This window comes from Prionailurus viverrinus, chromosome A3 (assembly GCF_022837055.1).
Source record: "Prionailurus viverrinus isolate Anna chromosome A3, UM_Priviv_1.0, whole genome shotgun sequence".
Lineage (NCBI taxonomy): Eukaryota > Metazoa > Chordata > Mammalia > Carnivora > Felidae > Prionailurus > Prionailurus viverrinus.
Genome location: NC_062563.1, coordinates 58,921,334 through 58,942,662, shown reverse-complemented (window position 1 = coordinate 58,942,662; position 21,329 = coordinate 58,921,334). Strand labels below are relative to the sequence as shown.

Here is a 21,329-nt window from a genome sequence, read left to right as displayed (position 1 = left end):
GGGAAGAAATTGGATGAAAAGTTCTTGAGAGCTAAAGGAAGTTTTAAGAAGTGACCAATTCCATCAAATTTTACAGAGAAATTGAGAAGAACAAAGATGCACTCAATGAAAAATTGCTCTGGCAATTGAGATGATACTTATAATGAAAAGTATCCAAGAGAATGAACTGGAAATGCCTTTCTCTGGCCAGTGATGTTGCCAGAGACTGATTTACTGCCCACATCAAAGCCATGTTGACGTGATGTGTGTGTTTCCATCCTTAAGAAGGATTAATAGTGGAACAGCCAAAAAAAAAAAAAAAAAAAGGCAGATAGTGACCCATGACCAAAATACCTAAATGACAGATACTAACCTGTGATCCCTTTTTTCACCCAGAAGGTAGCAATACTGGGCATAGAAGAAAGAACTTCTCTTGATACAGATTCCATCATAATGATACCTGAAAAATAAAGGTTGTCTTAAAGATTATGTCAAACCACTGACATGCTTTACAGAAGCTACAGAATAGACTCGCTGATGAAGACCTGAAGTTCTTCTCGGAGTTTTATCATTTACTCCATCTATTAGCTCTGTTATGTAGACAGATTCATACTACTTCATACACATCAGCTTTGAAACAGGCTTGCAAATGTTCCACTCTTCTTCCCCAATTTAGGACACTCTGGTCTTAGAGAGATGTGACAGGGAGAGGCTCCTGCTGTCACTGCCATGAACGTTTTTAAAGTGAAGGGTAGCAATACCAATGTTCCCTGTACTGAGAACTGGACTTGAGCTCTCAGAAACCCAAGAGGGAGGAGGTTCCTTCTCTGCAGCCCAGGCACTTTGCTGAGCTGGGAAACTGTAGCTGCTTGTCTAGGCTCAAAACAGCAGGACAAAACTTTTTCAAATTAACTATTACCCAGTGTTTAGTTTGGCAAATGCTTCGGCTGTCTTCATTCCCTCATGGGTAGCAGGCCCCTTTCCTAATTTGGCTTCCGTCCCTTCTCACTGATTTCCTGATCTCACTGATTTCTCCTATTTTTCTTCATTTAAAAGAAACAACAAATAACAATAGTAATTGAGTGACAATTATAACCCGATGCACCTGATAACACTGGAATTTCCTTTTGCGTTAAAAATACATAGAACGTAGGTACCTGGTCTCTCAAAAATAATTCAAATATGCTAATTAGATGAGGGCTTAGAAATTTTACTTCAAAGAGTAACTAAAACAGTTCTATTGCTCTCTGCGTGTAATTATTTAAATATTTCAACAGTTAGACATTTATGTCAAAACACTTAAAGTGTTCAAACAAGAAAACATATTGTAACTTGCATATTTTTAACAAAATCACTAAGAAAACAGAAATGAACACTTCATTCTAGTATCACCTAAATTATTCCACGCACTAGGATTTCATTTGAAGTATGAGAATTCTCTGGTAAGAGTTGATATTTATAGTTCATTTAGTTTTGCATTTTTTGTCACCCATTTTTTGATTTTTCAAAATGTTTGTCTTTTAACATTTCAAATAAAACAAAAATGATAAACCTACCTGGCACTTCCTCTCGTGCCTAGCCTCCGGGTACCAAGATCAGGAAAAACCAAACGCACAAGCTGAAAGAATAAGCCAGATTTAAAGCTGGGATTTGAAAATATAGAAATAAAACTTACAGTTTCTTTTCTTACAATGTTTACATTGTATTTCCTCTTTTTATTATAAAGAAAATATATGCAAATGAAATTTGGAAAAATCAGACAAGTATCAAGACAAAAATATACCATTCAGAGGAAACCACCATTTAAGCCCCAGTGTGGTTCCTTCTAGTCTTTTTTTCAAAGCTTCAATATGTGTATGTACTCTGTGGGTGTTCATGTGAAACAGTTAGCATGTGTGCAGTTTTGCTTTCTACTTTCTCCCCTCCCCTTTGTAACATAAACATTTCCCCTTGTCATTAGGAATTCTCTAAAAATAGGGTTATCAATAGCTGCATAATAGTCCATCATGTGAGTTGCCATGATTTTACTATTTCCTCTTTTTCCAATGTGATAGTCATTTTCACTTTTTACTATACTATTCATTTGTTTACTTATTCTTTTTCGTTTTAAGGTTTTGGTAGCAAATGCTATTAAAATATTGAATAACACGGCTACTTCTGACTCAACTTCTCATGTCCTAGTTATGTTTTTGATGTGTTTTATTAGCACTGATATATGTTTATAATCAATTACATTAAAAAATAGAAGTCTGTTCCATTTGCCTTATTAGAAGAGGTCCATGACATGCACGGTATCCAAGTGCACGTCTGTTGAAAGTGGAAATCCTGGAGCATGGTGGAATTAGAAAAATACAGAGCATGGAAGGCACAGTGTTTTGAGCAGTCAAGTAATGATTTCTGCTATTTTTCTACAATCCCCTCCATAATCATTCAGCCTCTTTTTTCTGTTTAGTTTCTTGTGACATCCCTCTTTATTTTTCTCTTAATTTCCAAGTAGTAGGATTTGACAGTGTCTAATGTTTCTCTGGTCTGGTTCCAGCCCTATCAGTTCCTACCAGAAGCCACCCAAACCCGGGAAAGTGGGGGGAGGAGGAAAAATGAAGAAATAGGAAAGGCAAATCTTACACAACTGAGCATCAAGGTTGTGGGGCCAAACTGAGAGGCTCCTTCAGGGAAGGGGGACCAAAATGTGCAGATGAAGAGTAAATCATAGGAGATAAAAGAAAACATCAGCAAAGTCTAAAAATGCAGAATTAGGGGCCAGAAATTCCCACTTTCAACTACAGATTCTGAAAATCCCATCACCTCTTAAGAAACTCACTTAAAACCTTCCCTATATATTTAGTTGTAAAATAGTACTATTTTAGTTGTAAAATAGTAGGTTTTTACAACCTTTTAGGTTCTTTAGTACCTAAAAGAATGGTGAGATTCAAGGCTCTGGGAAATAATCTGGTGTTTTGGAGGTATAAACAGAAATAAATTGCCTAGTTGTCTGGCAGCATAAAAATCTCTACATTTTATTTAATTGAGTAATACCAACCCCAGACTATCCTCTGATTCCATTTTATGATCAGGTACACCAGTTAAAATGTAAAAATCAACTGAGATGATTATTTCCAAAAAATGTAGTAACTAAAAAATGTATATTTAATATATAGACAGCTCACATAAATTAATGGGAAAACAACAATATCTCAATAGAAAGTGGTCTGGTGATAACACGTACCCACAAGATACATATGGCCAAAATGCATGTAAAAGTGCTTATCTTCCCTAATCATCCAATAAGTGCAAGTTGAAACAGCTAAATACAGTTCTTAACCAACAAATTTCCTAGGTCAAAAATATTAGGGATTTGGGTACAAATATCAGAAACTACCATGAGGGTTGGGAATTGGTTACAATTGTCTAGAATCTCTCCTAGGGAAGTTACCAGGTACAGATGGAGACTAGAAAAGAGAAACAGCATAAACAACCTAAACTTCCAATAAGGGAAATGGTTAAATGAATTCTGGAACATCCACAAAGTATTTTGTACCATTATACAATATTTATTTTAAAATATTTTAATGTGAAAATGTTTACGATATTCTGAGAGATAAATAGGCATGTAATCATATAAGGTAATTATTTCTTGAGTGCTTCCTATTTGCTAGCACTGCTCAATTCTTTTTACATGAGTTCTCTCATTAATTTCTTAAAAACATCTCATAAGGTAGGGACTATCATTAACAATATGAATTGCTTCATTTTACAGTTGATGATGTTGAGGCACAAAAAGATGAAATAACTTGCCCAGGGTTAGACCTAATTAGGTGCATTCCAGGCTTAGTGCTGTTAAAAAGCATACCATATTGCAAAATCAACAACACAGGAAACAAGTGTTGGTGAGGATATGGAGAAAAAGGATCCCTCTTGCACTGTTGGGAGGAATGCAAACTAGTGCAGCCGCTCTGGAAAACAGTATGGAGGTTCCTCAAAAAGTTAAAAATAAAATTGTCCTATGATCCAGTAATCACATTATCAACAATATTTACCCCAAAAATACAAAAACATGAATTCAAAGGGATACATGTATCCCTTTGTTTACTGCAGCATTATTTACAATAGGCAAACTATGGAAACAGCCCAAGTGTCCATGGATAGGTGGACGGATACAGAGATGTCATACACACACACACACAAACACACACACACACTGGAATATTATTCAGCCACAAAAAAAAGAATGAGATCTTGCCATTTGCAACAACTTGGATAGAGCTAGAGAGGATAATGTTAAGCTAAATAAGCCAGAGAAAGATAAATACCATACGATCTTACTCATATGTGGAATTCAAGAAACAAAACAAAGAAGCAAAGGAAAAAAGAGAGAGGAAGGGAGAGAGAGAGAGAAACCAGAAACAGACTCTTAAGTATAGAAAACAAACTGATGGTTACAAGAGGGGAGGTGGGTAGGGAGATGGGGGAAATAGGGGATCAGAATTAGAGAGTACACTTATCATGATGAAAAAAAGATTAAAAATTACACCGTATTGCATGCTGTCTACCCACCTATCCATCCACCTCTGTGCACACTCATCCATACATCAATATTTCAATCCATCCATCCACGTAGTATCTATACAACAGGATGAGGCATGAAGACAACAGACAACAGATAGCAAAGCAAATTTTGAGACACACATCTTATGGGACTTGCATCCTCAGGCATTTAGCTAAAATTGGGTTTTAAAACCCTAAAAAGTCCTCAATTCAAATCACTCATGAGGTAGAGAGAGGAGGAGGTGTAAGGGGATTTCTTATGGCAAGACCCTCTTATCTGTGAAGGGTGTGTGGGACAGGATGTGGCTCAATCACCTCAGGCCTAGCAGAAGGGGATTCATGATTCACTTGAAGAGCTCTTGGTGAGGTCCCTGCAGTTAGCATCTGGCTATGGCATAGGACTCCTTATAGACTACAGATGGGCTGGCCAGTGGACTTGGTGGACAGGCAGAGGAGAGTGGCTATCACCCTGGTTTCAGCCGTCACACCCATAGTCTGTTCAGGCCAAGAATGGCTGAGTAGTTCCCATAGCGAGAAGTTGTCTGCAAAAGAGCTGACATGTGGGAGAGCCCAGATTCTGCCCAGCAAGAGGCCCCCAGGATGGACAGTCAGGCTTCCGAAAGAGTTGTTCACCAAGACAAGGGAGGCATACTAGAACATTCCCATGGTCTGCTCTGAAGAAGCCACCAAAGGGACAAGGAAGCCAGAGTCTTCCTGGCCCCCAAAGTGTGAAGCTGAGAAGAATGAACTTTCTAGCCATTTTTTTCCTTCCCTGCTCCCAGAGGGGTCAAACCATCCCCAGCAAGTTTCAGGGAGGAGGGGTAGGGAGGGAAGGGGAAGCCCCCATGCCTAGTTCTCTGCAGGGAAGAAACTATCCTGAAGGAGCTGGGGAAAAGTTTCTACTTTAAACCCAGTTCAGTCTGGGTGTTATATAGAACTGGACATTCTAAGCATCAAACTGATATCATGTGGTAAATTAAGAGTGACAACAGTGCTCTGTATCACCCAAGGATTTCTAGAGAGGTCATCCTGCCCACTCACATGCTCATTCAGGAGTGAAGGAAGAACCACCCAATGAGCAGGTTCTAAGCACCACAGGAAACACAGACAAAGTCACTGTGTGATTAGTCCCTCAGGTCCTGCTGGTCACATGTATGTGCATGTGTGCACAAACATGCAAATAAACTGTGCATGTGTGGCTACATCTGTGGACAGTGAGGTTATAGCACTGTTTATTTTCCTCTTTTTTATACAGTTTTCTCTAAATTTCACATTTTCTATAAAGGGACTATAAACTTTTATAATCAGAAAAACTCAGTAAATGTTGTTTTTAAAAGGGAAGTCAGTGTTATGGAAATTCCCTAACCCATGTGAGGTTATCACTGGCACCAAGAATGAGCATTACCCATCATATGCCCAGGGTTGCCAAAAAGAGCAAGAAACATTCCGACATCTGCACAGGAACTTGATGTGGAGTCTGGAATCAACTACATTCCCGGGGGAGGAGGGAGGAAATGAGAATTGGGTATTTTGTTGTTTCTCTTGTAAACATGCTTTGGAATCATATCCTTTTCCCCTTCCTCTCCCTTGTCCATTAGTCAAATTCAGGAGCAAGGGTCCCTTCCCAACTCAGGCTCCATTGAGTGGCCCATTCTTCAGGCAAATTCCCAATGAGAACTGAAAGTTAGTACCTCAGGGTCTTGAAGAATGGATTCTAAGGCAAGTATTAAGATGAAAAAGGCTAACTAAATACCCATTACCACATACTGGGGTCTCTTTTTAACTTTTCCTTTGGAATTCTCTGCAGTGAGACTACCCCAGAGGGGAAACCACTTACAAGAAACGTTGAAAAAGATTTTGAAAAATAGGCTTTGATTTCTTAGAAAAGGCAGCAGAGATCTTACAGAACTCAAACATGTCACGCTCAAGTCATGCCACTTCCATCTGATTAAGCTGCTGGGCAGGTAGAGAAGGAAAACGCTGCAGAGCCGGGGTACCCAGAACTGGCCCCCGCTTGAGGAAGGGTCCCCAGCTGCCAAGTGATGAAATGGCAAAATGTGGGCTGAATGATAAGTTAGCCGAGGGAATTCCTGGCTGGCTGGAAAAGCTTACTCAAGGACACCTAGCAAACATAATGTGTACTCAACATCTTACATGTGCTCATATCACTTTTATTTGCTGAGCTGGCAATGAGAGATATACTTTTCAAATATGTGAGCTTCACCAGGTTGAGAAGACTGGATGGCCTACAAGATTCAAGACACTGGTAAATACAACTGCAGATTGCAACTAAGAAGTTGAAATATAGGAATAAGGGAGTGGCTGCTCCTGGATTCAAATGGTTACCTGCATAATGACAATAACCTGAGAGTGACAATATTTTGTATCTATGTAGAGTATTTCACAGATTACAGAGAAGTTTTGGAAGGCCTAATTTTAATTCATGTGAAAAAATACTTAAGGGTTATTTTTGTTGCCCACAAACTTAAAATGAAACCAACAGAGTGACATGGAAAGATAAAAGCCAATAGGAGCCCTCCTTTCAGCTTCCCCCCCGCCCATAAAAGTAAGAGCCCTGTCTTCTGAGCACTCCTAAGGCACCGGGCTGTACCCTTGGGGCTATCTACCTTTCAAGAAGAACATCAATAAATTGAAGTCATAATGAAGCAAGTGGGCAGGAAGGTAAAATTTTGGGAGCCAGGAGAATTCAGTGTGGAGAAGAAAAGACTGGGAGATATAAAACATTGTCTCAGATATTTGAGCAGTTGCCACATTAGAAGATTCTCCTACGCATTTTATTATTGTCAAAAGTGCAGGATTTCCACAAATGACTGTGAGTTTCAGGGATGAAGCTTTTTGGATAAAGGAGTGGATCTAAAAATGCCAATGTTTTGGAAATAACACTGGAATCCACAGAATTGCTTGTGGGAGGGTAACCTGGAACAGCCATTTTGGAAAATAGTTTGGCCCCATCCCCAGACATCACAGCCACACACCCCCTTACCCTGGAAGGTTCATTCCTGGACATACACACCCAAGATAACATCTTCATGTGCACAGCAGGAAACATACACATGAATGTTCACAATAGCAAAAAAAAAAAAAAATCTGGAAACAACCCAGATGCTCATCAGTAGGACAGTGGATGAGTAAACTGTGAAATATTACACAATGGCCAATGAATCTAGATAAACCTTAAGATAATATTAAGTGGACAGAGTCCCAAAAGATGACAAATAACATGATACCACTTTTTTAAAAAGTTAAGCCACAAAAATTAAAAATATGCTTTTTAGAATGCATATATGAAATAGATTAGACAAAGAAAGTTAAATACCATATAATCTCACTTACATGTGAACGTAAAAAAATAAAACAACAACAGGAAACAAATTCACAGATGCAGAAAACAGGTTGGTGGTCGAAAGAGGCAAGGGGCAAAGAGACGAGAAAATGGGTGAAGGTGGTCAAAAGGTTAGCAAATACATATAAATGCACTATAACTCTTTTTTAAAAAGCAAGGTGATGAGGAACAGGTTGATGGTTCCCACCAGTGGGGCAGGCAGGGAGATGGGACATGGGACCACTGGTAATGTGGTTCATTTGTGGTGGTGATTTCACAGATGTTTACCACGTTGTTAAAAAGGAACTAAATAATCAGATGGAATAAGGCCATGCATGGATTCATGATGACAGTGTGTCATGAACCAATTCAATGCTGTCCATCTGAGGGCCACCGAAAAGAAGAAGAAGGAATGAAAAAAAGGAAAGAATGAAGGGAGGAATGGAAGATTTTGAATTGGCATCACCGTCCCCTGGTGAGCAAGCTCCTTGTCACCCACATCATTTCAGCTCAAGCCAGGTGGCTGCCCAAACTGGTATGGTTGTGCAGGTTGTGAGCTGCACCAAGGTCCCTGATAGGGAGTTGAGTGGGTTTTCATCAGCCTGTGCTCTGCTTGCCAAACAAGATCCCGGGGAAGGACTGTGTTTGCCCAGAGGAAAAGCACAGAAATGTGCTGCCCCATCACCCAGCTCTAAGCCCTGTGGCTGTCTCTGTCCAGAGAGGGCATTTTGTTCTCATAAAAAGCTCCACACAGAGGTACTTTCAAAGGGATCTTGCACTGGGTGTGGAATTGGACCAGGTGACCTCTAAGGTCCCTCTGAACTCAAGGATATTTTTCAGGGAATAACAAGTGGAAAGAGGTCTGACTCACAATTCAAGAGACTAGATTTGACACTGTAGGGGAGCAAAATTTGCCACCCCAAAATGGGTCTCTTTAGTATGTGGATTATTTTAGGCCGATTATTTTTAAGAAAGAGAAAGCTCAGGAAGAATCTTTGACCTTTCCCCTAAATGCATAAAAGCATTTAGAGGATCTGCTGTCCTCTAAGGGAGGCATCACCATAGATAACTACAGTATAATATTAACTAGGTGTGGAAGACAGGGAGGAATTTAACAAAATTTGTTTGTTAAAATTCTTCTATCATTTCTATATGGCCCAGCTAACATTTGTTTATCAAACATTTACTCTTTTTCATTTTCCTGTGAATTGCATTCTTTCCCTTTTGAGGTCCCACATTCACAGCCCCTTCTCCTTAGCTCTGGGTGGCATATAAGCCTCAATTGCCTGACCATAGGGAATCCTTACACATACATAATCAAGTTTGATTTTCTCCTGTTAATCTGTCTCTTGTCAATTTAAATCTTAGACCAACCAAAAGAACCTGAAAGAGTAGAGGAAAATTTATTTGCCCAAACATAGCCCAAGCATTGCAACTAGCTGTGGGATCCTCAGCTTTAATCACTGCTGGTTTGTTTTCTTGACCTCTAACGCTGCTTGCCTCGGCCGATGGCTGTGACACAAGACAAAGCATTAAAGATGCCAACTGTTTCCTCCCCACCCACATGTCCTTCCTGCAGCCCTCTCTTGCCAGACTGTTATGATGTCGGGCACTGGGGCAGGAGCTCAGGTCCAGCATCATGGGAAGCACCATCCGAACAGCTAAAATGGGAAATCAGGAAGTCAGTGAAGGAAACCAGCTTCTGGGAAGGGGAATGGGGCAGGCCAGTGGAAAGGAGCAGAGTCCCAGTGGTTTAAGGATATACCAGAGAGAAAGTAAGAAGATACCCGGTGACTTACAGTCTAGTTGTGGGCTGTCCGAGATGGGAACCCCATCAATCACACATGGCAACTCTGCACTTGAAATGTGGCTAGCCCAAATTGAGATGGCCTGTACATGTAAAATATGCACCTGATTTTTGAGGCTTAGCATGAAGAATGAAAAAGTAACTCAACGATTTTATAATACAGATTCCATGTTGAAATAATATTTTAAATATTTTGGGTTAAATTTTAAAATAATAAAAATTAATTTCACCTTTTAAAATACTTTACGGGGCACTTGGGTGGCTCAGTCGGTTTAAGCATCCAACTTCGGCTCAGGCCATGATTTCTCATGGTTTGTGCGTCAGATTCTGTGCTGATAGCTAGGAGCCTGGAGCCCGGAGCCTGCTTGAGATTCTGTGTCTCCCTCTCTGTCTCTACCCCTCCCCCACTCACATTCTGTCTGTCTGTCTGTCTCTCAAATATAAATAAACACTAAAAATTTTTTTAAAATAAAATAAATAAAATACTTTAAAAATGAGGATACTAGGGTGTCCTAAATTATATCTATGTCTCCCATTACATTTCTGTTGGGCAGCACTGGACTAGACTCTGTGAAACCCAAACTTTTTATTGTAGGATTTAATGAGATATCCTTTTTCTTTAAAAAATTCTCCTTTTAACTTGTTTTGAGTTGGTGTCTGTCTATTCCTAAAAACCAGACAGAAAAGAGCCTTGGACATAAATACAACTTCATGATTGGAAGTTATTATTGTTAATTTAATAACAATTAAGTTCCATGATTCTATTAATTTTTTCCATCAACAAATCCTATTGGCTCTGTTTTCCAAATATATCCAGAATTTGACCCCTTCTCACTGCTACATCCCTGTCCACTCCCTGCCACCTGGGCTCTTTTCACCTCCCTGATTTGACCTCAAGGTCCTGAGAACCATCCTGGTCCTCTCTCCCTGTTCTCCTCCCTCCAGCTGTTGCAGCCTCTGTGCTGCTTAGGTTCCTTCTCCCCCCAGGGCCTTTGCCCAAGCTCTGCCTGTGCTGCTCTCTGTTCGTATATCCACATCCTCACTGCCTTATCTCTTTGAAGTCTGGACTCAAATATTACTTCTTTTAAAATTTTTTTAAAGTTATTTACTTGTTTTGAGAGAGGGAATGAGTGGGGAAGGGGCAGAGATACAAGGCCACAGAGGATCTGAAGCCGGCTCTGTGCTGACAGCAGTGAGCCCGATGTGGGGCTCAAACTCATGAACTGCTAGATCATGACCTGAGCCAAAGTTGGACGCTTAGCCCACTGAGCCACCCAGGTGCCCCTCAAATATTACTCCTGAGGGAAGCCTTTCCTGTTTGTCTTCCCTAAAATTACAACTCTTACATACACACACACACACACACACACACACACACACACACACACACACTCATCTCCTTTGGCTCTATTAGTCCCCTTAGCATTTATATTATCTAATATACTATGCATTTTATATTATTTGTCTCCCCTAAGTGTAATAAATTGACTAAATTGACTAAGGGCAGGAATTTTTCTTTGTCTTGCTCATTATTGTATTCCCAGCATCTAAAACAGTGTCTGGCACATAGCAGCTTCTCAATAATATTTGTTGTATGTGGAGGGTCTCAGAGAGACTATCCTTGTGCTAATAAATCTTTGCTCTATATTATATGGTCTACACAAAGCCCCTGACAGAGCCCTTAACCTCCAGAAAGGATATTTAAAAGTGGCTCTTGGGAGTTTGTGTGGTGCTAGATGTTGGCATTTCTGTGCAGGGAATAATGGCCCAACAAACCTGGCTGAGTATTTGGAGCATTTAGAGCTGCCATTGTTGTTCTTTCTTAGGCATCACCCCACTCCTTACCTTTCCTGGCTTCTCACTATTAAGTGTGGACAAGGGACAGAATGGCTTTTCAAAGAAGATAAAGAAGTATATTAGCTATCTGGTTGGCTTCCTAGAGTGAAGCCAATTTTTCCCACTGAGAACCCAAATAAACTATGGTATTTCCTCACCAATTCACTTGCACATGTTTTTTTTACTCAGTGAATACTCTTTTTTTTATCTTTACAACCTACCTTCCCAAATGTGGCTGGATTGACTTGGGTCTGAGCATTGTGACCACAGGTCTCCACATAAATCTCATACATCAGGCAACGAGGTACACTGTACCCTTCACAAATACAGAAATTGTCAACCAACCTGCGGGGAGAGGAAGACAAGGCAGAGGAAATTGGCATTGGTTTTTCTAAAGTAGGACATTTTGATAAGGATCAATAGTCAAATACAAGTGTGGGATCCAAGGAAATGAAACCTGTTTAATTCATTGAATGCAAAGGCTCACCAATCAGCATCAATAACATACCTTTTTGTTCTCAGCCCAGAGTTAAATATATTGATTGTGGGCCTTTATTTTTTTATTAGGTCTTTAATTTTAATTCTAGTATTGTTAACATACAGTGTTATATTAGCTTCAGGTGTACAATATGATGATTAAACAATTCTATACATGAGTAAGTGCGTATCATGATAAGCGTAGTCTTTGACCCCATCACCTAATTCACCCATCCTCCCCTTTGGTAACCATCAGTTTGTTCTCTATGGTCTGTTTCTTGGTTTGTCTCTACTTTTTTTTCTTTTGGTCATTTGTTTTGTTTCTTAAATTCCACATATGAGTGTAATCATATGGTATTTGTCTTTCTTTTATTCTGCTTAGCATTATACTCTCTAGATCCATCCATGTTGTTGCAAATGGCAAGATTTCATTCTTTTTTATGGCTGAATAATATTCCTGTGTGCGTGTGTGTGTGTGTGTGTGTGTGTGTGTGTGTGTGTGTATCACATCTTCGTTATCCATTAATCTATCGATGGACACTTCAGCTGTTTCCATAATTTGGCTATTGTAAATAATGCTACAGTAAACATAGGGGTGCACGTATCTCTTTGAATTAGTGTTTTTATATATTTTTGGTAAATACCCTGCAGTGCAATTACTGGATCATAGCGTAGTTCTATTTTTTTTAATGTTTATTTATTTTTGAGAGAGAAAGAGAGACAGAGTGAGAGCAGGGGAGGGCAGAGAGAGAGAGGGAGACACAGATCTGAAACAGGCTCCAGGCCCTGAGCTGTCAGCACATATCCCAATGCAGGGTTCGAACTCACGAACTGTAGATCATGACCTGAGCCAATGTCAGACACTTAACCAACTGAGCCACCCAGGTGCCCCTGGGTAGTTCTATTTTTAACTTTTTGAGGAGCCTCCATACTGTTTTTCATAGTGGCAGGACCAGTTTGCATTCTGATTGTGATCTTTTAATTATCAACATGGTGGATTTTTATTGTCGTTTTGTTTTGTTTGTTTTTTGGTTTGTTTTTGTTTTTGGCATGTAGGAATATTAAAAAGAAGCCCGAATTATTGGCTCATCAGACACTTGGCTCAGCAGCCAAGATCTCTGTAGCTAAAAAGTGGGAATTATGTATTTGCTCTATCACCCCTGCAGGTGACTGCTGGAGTCAGCACAGCCTGCCAGTTCCTGTGTGCCTGTGACCCAGGGCACGTGTGTGACGCTTTGCCTCCGTCCTCCAGTTGTTTGCACAGTGTTTAAACCTGAGTCCTGTTGGTCAGGCCACCATATTTTGATCTTTTAAACTGAGATGAGATATAAAATACAAGAAACCAAGAGACAGAGAGGCAGTACACTTTCACTCTTCAGCTGAGTGGCATTTATGTGATCTGCTGCACCCTAGGCCTCTGCTCAGGGTGGGGGTCTTCACTGTTCAAGTGCTCCCATGCCCGGCGGGGGGGGGGGCAGGCGGGGGCCCCTTCTTGGCAACCAAGGGCTCTGCTTGTGGCTCACAGCCCACAGCCAGCCCTCTGGGGACAGCCAGGTCCCTGTTCCAGCAACCGGTATGTGTGTGGGGCAAGAAGTGAGGGAGACTGAGGTCCGAAAGTGTGGTCCCTAGTGACATCTGATCACAATATTCCCTGTCCTAGTTGAGGAGAGACTCTCAGGTTCTTCTCATTCTCTTTCTCTTTTAGAGAAATATCCAAAGCAAGCCAATATAATTTTTAAACATAGAAGAATTTTTCAGCAGGGAATTTACCAATATCTCTTCTTTCTCATTGATGATATACAGCTTATTTTCTGGGATGAGGTATGCTGAGGCCCAAATTTACTTTCCCTGAGAGCTAAAGACCACAGTCACAGTTGTTGACCCATTCATTGGCTTCCTAGGAAAATGAAAAAACAACATATGGTGGAGGATGGGGGAGGAATCTTTGGCCCTGTATCTGAGGTGTATAAATGACCAGAGGCCAGGTGGCTTAAAACAAGAGATTTATTCTCTCACAGTTCTGGAGGCTGAGAGTCCAAAATCAAGGTGTCCATAGGAATGGGTCCTTCCAGAGACTCTGAGGGAGAATGTGTTGTATGCTCTTCTCCTAGCTTTTAGTGGTTGCTAGATATCCTTGGCATTCCTCGGCTTATAGAGGCATTGCACTCATGTCTGTCTCTGTCTTCACCTGGGCTTCTCTTCTCTGAACGTCCTCTCTCCTCTTCTAAGGAGGATGTGAGAGATTGGATTTAGGGCCCAGCCTACTCCAGCATGATCTCATCTTAACTAATTACATCTGCAAAGACCCTGTTTCCAAATAAGGTCACATTCTGCGATTCCAGATAGATATGCGTTTGGGGGGACACTATTCAACCCAGTTCCTGCCCAAGGAGGGGGTTTTCTGAGAGTCTCTTAACATCATTGTGGGAAGGGGACACTTGGGATACTTCACAATGGCTTAAATCTAGCTGCTCCGGCATCAATTATCTGGCTCAATCTTGAATACAGGATGATGTCTATTGGTGGGGTGGGAACAGGGAGTAGCAAATTCATATAACTAGGTGATGTCTGTATACACTTTTTGTCAAGACACCACTTGCTGATACATGAAAAACCCATACCTGAAGTATAACAAAAAATAGCTATGCTGTGGAAGCTGCAGCACAATGTGATAGATGTTAAGTTCAAACTCACTGTTGCTTATTCATAGCTACTACTGATTTAGTCACAGAATGGTCTCCTTAAAAAAGAAACACACAAAATATTCACTCCTTAAAATGAACTCTAGTTTAAATTTTTGCGAACTGCTCTTCCTCATCATGGAAATTCATGTGTTCCAGGCCTCTGTGAACTGTGTCCACCTACTGAGCCTGCTGGGTGCACAAGACTAAATAATACTATCAATAAGAATAACGGCGAAGGTCTACGATGAGACTTTTTTCTCTGTCACACACCTAAACAAAGGGCTGCTTTTTGGCTTTAAGCCTTGCACTGCCACTTGGTGACTTTGCTGCTTTGATCCTGGCTGCACCCCATTTCAGTCTATGTGCCTTTGGTCATTTCCCCAAAGTCCTCAGCCAGATCTCAGAGACTGGCCTGTGGTGGGCAGCCAGCATACATTAACTGGGAAAAATGGAAGGTTTGAAAGAGGTTTTAGTTTGTTCAGTCTGAGCATCTATTCGGAGTCGTGCCTTTACTTCAGCTCAAACAGCAGTTTGTTCAGCATTCAGTCTCCTATGCTCATAGGAAATTACGATCATGAGTATTACCCAAGGCTTTGCACCTCATAGACCCATGCTTAAACTCTGATTCGGAGAACCCGCATAGGGCTTTTGTGACCGGAAAACAAGCACGTGATGTGCCTAGTACACTTGCAGGCACATGGAAGCTCTTATTGTTATCATTTCAGTGTCCACCTCCAAAACCTTGAGCAGAAGCAAGAAAGACATCCATGCTGGTAGACTGGTAGCACAGAAACACCTGTGATAAGTGAGCCTGACTTTCAACTCCATGTGGATCCAAGGAGAGGCTGACTGGGGATGTGTAGGCAGTAAGGCTGGGCAGAACCATTGGCAGGTGAGATTGGTTCATGATTTCACACTGTGCAACCAAAATGTCATTTGGTGGTCCATAATTATAAAGCTTGTCCTGGTATGGAGTGAATCTGATCACTGAATTCCTTGCTGAGCTGCATAGGAACTGTATTTTCCAGGTCTCACAATCAGATGAAGTTGATTGCTAGGATCTTAAAAACATTCATGATGTTCTCTTCATTTGAGTGATGGGCAGTCTGATAATAAACCAACATCAGAGCACACATACCTAGCCCTGCGATTCTCACATTTTCTGAGTGCTCCTTTTCATGGCAAAGAAAAACATAACTCTGGGAATTACGTATGTTTGGGAATTATAGTACCCTTTGATTCAGCCTGATCAAAAATTCTTATGAATTCTGTATCTTTCAAAATAAATTTGCATTTCATTAATTTCCATAGTCTTCAGAAATTCGAGAAAGCCATATTAAATGTGGGAGACAGTTATTTTAGTCTATAGCCAGGCTCAGCATGCACTGGGATTAGAAGATGCTTAGTTTCCTCGGAGGTGTGAAGCCAGGGGCCCCACCCAGTCAGACCTGTTTGGTCTGCACCCCCCTAGCAGGGGAAGTCAAGTCACTGGTCTTCATCCCTTTGTGCTCCCGGAGGTCTGACCACCTCTCTCTCCATTTCTATAGTCCTTCCTGTCTGTGAAACAGAAAACGTCTATTACTTCTATTCCTGGAGACAGTTCCATTCCTTCCAGGACCTTTCTCCTTGGAGAATTTATCAAATGCTTATGACAGTGGCACTGAAGCCTCTAAGAAATGTTGAGGACCTGACTAGTGACTAGAAAATGAAGTAATGAAGTAATGCTGCAAATGGAACATTTCTTCCACGTGACAACAATCAGCCTCCCTTGACTTTCACTGGGAAGTCTGAGCTGTTTCTGAGTGTCTGGACAGCTCAGCTGCCAGTCAGTACCCACTGCTGCTCTTCTAGGAAGCTGGTCTCCTTGGGCATCTTTAAGACCTTCCAGGATACCAAGGCTCTGGATTACAAACTGAGCGGCTCTATTGCATGTGCGGTTTTTAAAAAATATATATATTTTTAATTGTGATAAAATACACATGTAACAAAATTTACCATTTTAAAATATACAGTTCAGTGGCATTAAGCACCTTTGCATGGTTGTGCAACCTTCACCACCATCCATCCAACCAAGTCTTTTCATTTTGCAAAACTGAAATTCTGTACCCATGAAACACTAACTCCTCATTCCCTGTGCCCCAGTCCCTGACAACCACCATTTTACTTTCTGCCTCTATGAACGTGACTACCTTAGGTCTCTCATACAGGTGGAATCACATAATATTTGCCTTTCTGTGACTGGCTTATTTCATTTAGCATATCTTCAAGAGTCATCCAATATTGTAGTATGTATCAGAATTTTCCTCCATTTTAAGGCTGAGTAATAGTGCATTATATGTACATATCACATTTTGTTTTTCCATTCATCTGTGGATGGACACTTGGATTATTTCCACCTTTTGGCTATTATACATAATGCTGCTATAAACATGTGTGTGCAAAAATCTGTTTGAGTCCCTGCTTTCCGTTCTTTGGGGTACGTACCCAGAAGTGGAACTGTGGGATCATAAGGGTAGTTTTATTGTCAATTTTTCTGAGGCACCGCCATACTGTTTTCCATATGGCTGCACCATTTTACATTCCCGCCAACAGTGCACACGGGCTCCAATTTCTCCATGTCTTTGACAACACTTGTTATTTTCTATTTTTGTTTGTTTGATAATGGCCCTCCTAATGGGTGCAAAGTGGTTGGGGCTGTGTTTTTAACGCCAATGTTAAAACCACCAGTACCAATGATCTGTTAAACATTCTGCCTCATAGACTGGATGCCTAAAGAGAAGCCCTCTACAGGAAACTATGCCTCTCCTCACTTCCATTGCTTCACCTCCTCCTCAAACTTGAAGAGCGTGACCCCTGTGTTTTAGAGGCCTGCAGGGGTAGGAATTCACAGCATAGGACTTGAATTAGTTCAGCTCACTGCTAAAATGGTCTACAGTATCCTAAGCGATTTAGGGCACCTGCACTGTGGGCAGCCTGCATTGTGTCAGTTCACAAGCAATGTTAGGAAGGTGTCCAGGTATTTTTGAATCTCTAATCATTCTTTCAAGTCTCTGGAATATAATGCAAACCCCAGAAACTCCAATTTACTAAATGGTGACCTGGAATAGTTGACAAAGGCATCCTCATAGTCCTTTCTTCCAAGAAGGAGCCACTGTGCTGAGGGGTCTGAGTTAGTGAGTGTAAAAGAAAGACAGCACTGCTGTGTAATATTCTGAAAACACCATGTGGGCTCTAATATGTATTTTTTTGATTTTTTTCTCTTATGCAAGATAAAATATATCAAACATTTTCTTTTGGAGGAAAAGGGTAACCTTTTAGGCCTTTTCATGTTATAATCACAAACACACCCTTCATTTTTCTATTTCACTCATATAACTTTTTCAAAAAGCCTTTCCTGAGAAATAGTTCTTAAAATCTTGTTAAAAAGTAATCAGATTCTTCTATTTACTCTGCTATTTATTCACCTTTTAAATGTTAGGCTTTAGGTTTTAGGACTGGTTTCAATTATTTTCCTATTTATGAAAAGCTACAAACCCATGAGTTCATCAGTCCCAAGGGCTAATGATATTTTTCTTTCCAGTTTTTCTGCCCCTATTTAAATAGCCAGAAGTGAATTTTACAAACAATGTGGAATGCATTGTTAAAGCTAAAAATTGCTTTGCTTTAAGTTAGAAAACATCCCATTCTGGATCTCATACCAAGGGGAAACATTTCCTCTCAGGGCCAACGCCCACGTGCCTTCAGATGTATATGTAAGCCAGAGTCCAACCAACAGGACCCCTGGTGGGGGGCGGTCTGGATTGCTTCCCGCGGTCAGTGTGACCAACAGGGAAGTCCTCCCATGGAAAACCCACACCAGGAGGGCTTTTACTCTGTGTGTGTGTGTGTGTGTGTGTGTGTGTGTGTGCGCGCGTAAGTGTGTCTTGAGTCCCATCCAGGGCTAGGCTCGGGCAAGCCAGCATCAAAAGGCGCTGGTCCTGGGAGTGAACGTCTGTTCTTCCAGATTTTTTTTTTTTTTTAAATTAGGGCTCCTGGAGCGCAGACGGTCGCTCCTCACACTGGGCATTGGCCCCAGATCCTGGGGACAGCAACGGAGGAAGTGAGGTTTCCCCCCTTCCCTGCACCACCTATTCCATTCTACGGGCCCAGAGCGCCTCCCAGCCCTGACCTCGAAACCCAGCCGGGTGGGAAGGCGCCCGGGCCGCTCACCACTGGATGATGCCGCCGTGCACGCCCCGGGTGCCCACGCCGCCCGACGGGGAGGCTGGCACATCCTCGGCCATGGCGCAGACCCGCGCCCGCCGCACCGAGGCAGGGAGCGGGCGGCGGCGCTGCACCCGTCGGGCCGCCGCCGCTCCTCGGTGTTTACTTTAGAGCGGGGCGCGCGGCGGGCGCGGGGGCCGGAGACGAGACAGCGAGGCTGGAGCCCCCTGGCGCGCGGCGGAGGCTCGTCGGTCACGCGGTGCGGCCAGCTGCGAGGGTTGGTTGGGGGCGGGCGGGGTCAAAAGATCGAAAGACAGAAATACAGAAGGCGCTCTTCTCACCTTGCTGCCAATCCATCAAACAAAGGAGGAAGCAATAAAGAAAAATCAGTGTATAAGTTTCAAACCAGGTCGTGGTGTTTGACTAGCAGTGGTCTTCAACCCTGCCCGCACTTTGGAATTACGTGGAGTTTTGAAAAATATTGACGCCCTAGCGCCAACACCAGAGGTTCCGATGTAATTGGTCTGGGGATGGGAGGGGCCTGCGCAAACCGGCTTTTACAAACTCCCCAGGAGTTTAGTGATGCTAGAGTGCACCCAGGGCTGAGAACCACTGGTCCTGAGTTTTGAGGGGAGCGGGCATCAGGACTTTTGAGAGGACGACCCCAGGTTACTCTAGTGGTAGCTCCTGTTGGGAATTGCTTGGAGTGATCCCCCAAACCTGCAGCCAGATGTTGGGAGTCTTTGCCCTCAAGAGCAATATGTTCACGTCGGTGCTGCATGATGTTTAACTGCTTACTCTCTCTCCCAACCTCACTTCTCTTATCAGGGATTGTGTGATTATTGTTAAGTATTAAGTGAGCTAATAAATGCAGGGCGTGTTGCATGAAGAAGAGCTCAGTCAGGCAACCGTTACTTTGGCTGCTGACTGCTTATAAGTTATCTCATAAGGATTTCTTCATCTAGACTAAAAATACACTTGACAACTCAACAACAGCAACAACAAAACAGCCCAGTTAAAAAATGGGCAAAGGGGCACCTAGGTGGCTCAGTCCGTTAAGCGTGACTTAAGCTCAGGTCATGAGCTCAGTTCGGTCCCCAAGTTGGGTTCTGTGTTGACAGGTCAGAGCCTGGAGCCTGCTTTAGATTCTGTGCCTCCCTCTCTCTCCCTGCCCCTTCCCGGCTTGTGCTCTGTCAATTTCTCTCTCTCTCTCTCAAAATTAAATAAACATTAAAAAAAAAATTTTTAATGGGTAAAGGACTTGAATATTTTCACCAAAAGAAGACATACAAATGACTTCATCATACAATGACATACAACATGGGAAGAGATTAAATGTCATTGGCCTTGAAGGAAATGCAAATCAAAATCATAATGAAATATCACTCCACACGCATTGGGATTGCTATTATTAAAAAGAAGAAATAAAAAAACAACTGTTGATGAAGATGTGAATAAAGTGGAACCATGTTCTCTTGCTGGTGGGAATGCAAAATGGTGCAGCTACTATAAAAACAGGTGGTTTCTTAAAAAATTAAAAATAGAATTAACATATGACCCATCGTTCCACTTCTTGGGTATGTACTGTTTGGGAGGAAAAATTTTCCTTCATCCTTCAAAGATTCTTATGGCCATCCTAAGAATTAAATTTATATCAGGCAGATTAACAGGAGAAAAACAAATTTAATTTTGTTTGTATGAGAACCCCACATATATAAGAGGTGTATAGACAGAAAGGTAAAATGAGGTATACATGCCATCCTGAGCTGAGGAATGGATAGCATCCTGGGGCATGACAGGGGAACAGGGCAATTCATAGGACAATAAGAAAAAGGGCAAATGTTTGGTAATTAGATGTTTGCCCTGCCATACTGATGGGTCACACAGATAAAATTTATCTCTGTAGTAACTTTATTCTGGGAAATATCCCAATTTAGATTCTTCTAGGTGGTTAAGGGAGGAGCAAACTTTCTCTTGAGCCCACAGGGTCTCAATTGCCTTTAGCTCAAAACAGTCCACATGCTAAAGTGGCACATTCTGGGGAGACTTGATCTGAATTCCTTCAGTGTCCAAAAGGACTGAAAGCAGGGACCTGAACATATATTTGTAATTTGTACCCTGATTCACAGCAGTATTATTCACAATAGCCAACTGGTAGAAGCAACCCAAGTGTCCATCAATGGATGAATGAATACACAAAATGTGATATTTACATACTATGGAATATTAGCCCTAAAAAAGAATGGAACTCTATTACATGCTACAACATGGATGAACCTTGAAGACATTATGCTAAATGAAATAAGTTAGTCACAAAAGGATTATTCCACTTATATGAGGTACCTAGTATAGTGAAACTCATAGAGACAGAAAGAATGGTGGTTACCAGAGGAGAAATAGGGAGACACTGTTTAATGAGTATAAAGTTTCAGTATGGGATTAGGGAAAAGTTCTA

The 21,329-nt window shown here is 41.5% G+C and overlaps 1 protein-coding gene across 6 annotated transcripts in view; it reads right to left on the bottom strand.

Annotated features, from left to right (window-relative positions):
* Window positions 1-21,329, bottom strand: part of RFX8 (regulatory factor X8) — a 257,873-nt gene that overhangs the window by 45,172 nt on the left and 191,372 nt on the right. For 4 of the 6 annotated variants that reach the window (XM_047851627.1, XM_047851625.1, XM_047851624.1 and 1 more), the window contains 3 exons: window positions 11,732-11,855; window positions 1,536-1,597; window positions 353-439 (listed from right to left, as the gene is read on the bottom strand). In XM_047851627.1, the coding sequence (XP_047707583.1) occupies window positions 353-439; window positions 1,536-1,597; window positions 11,732-11,803 (221 nt within the window). In that variant the 5' untranslated portion in view covers window positions 11,804-11,855. Of the gene's footprint in view, window positions 1-352; window positions 440-1,535; window positions 1,598-11,731; window positions 11,856-18,839; window positions 19,021-21,329 lie in introns of those variants that run through there. The other 2 variants (XM_047851623.1, XM_047851629.1) reach the window with 2 other exon arrangements.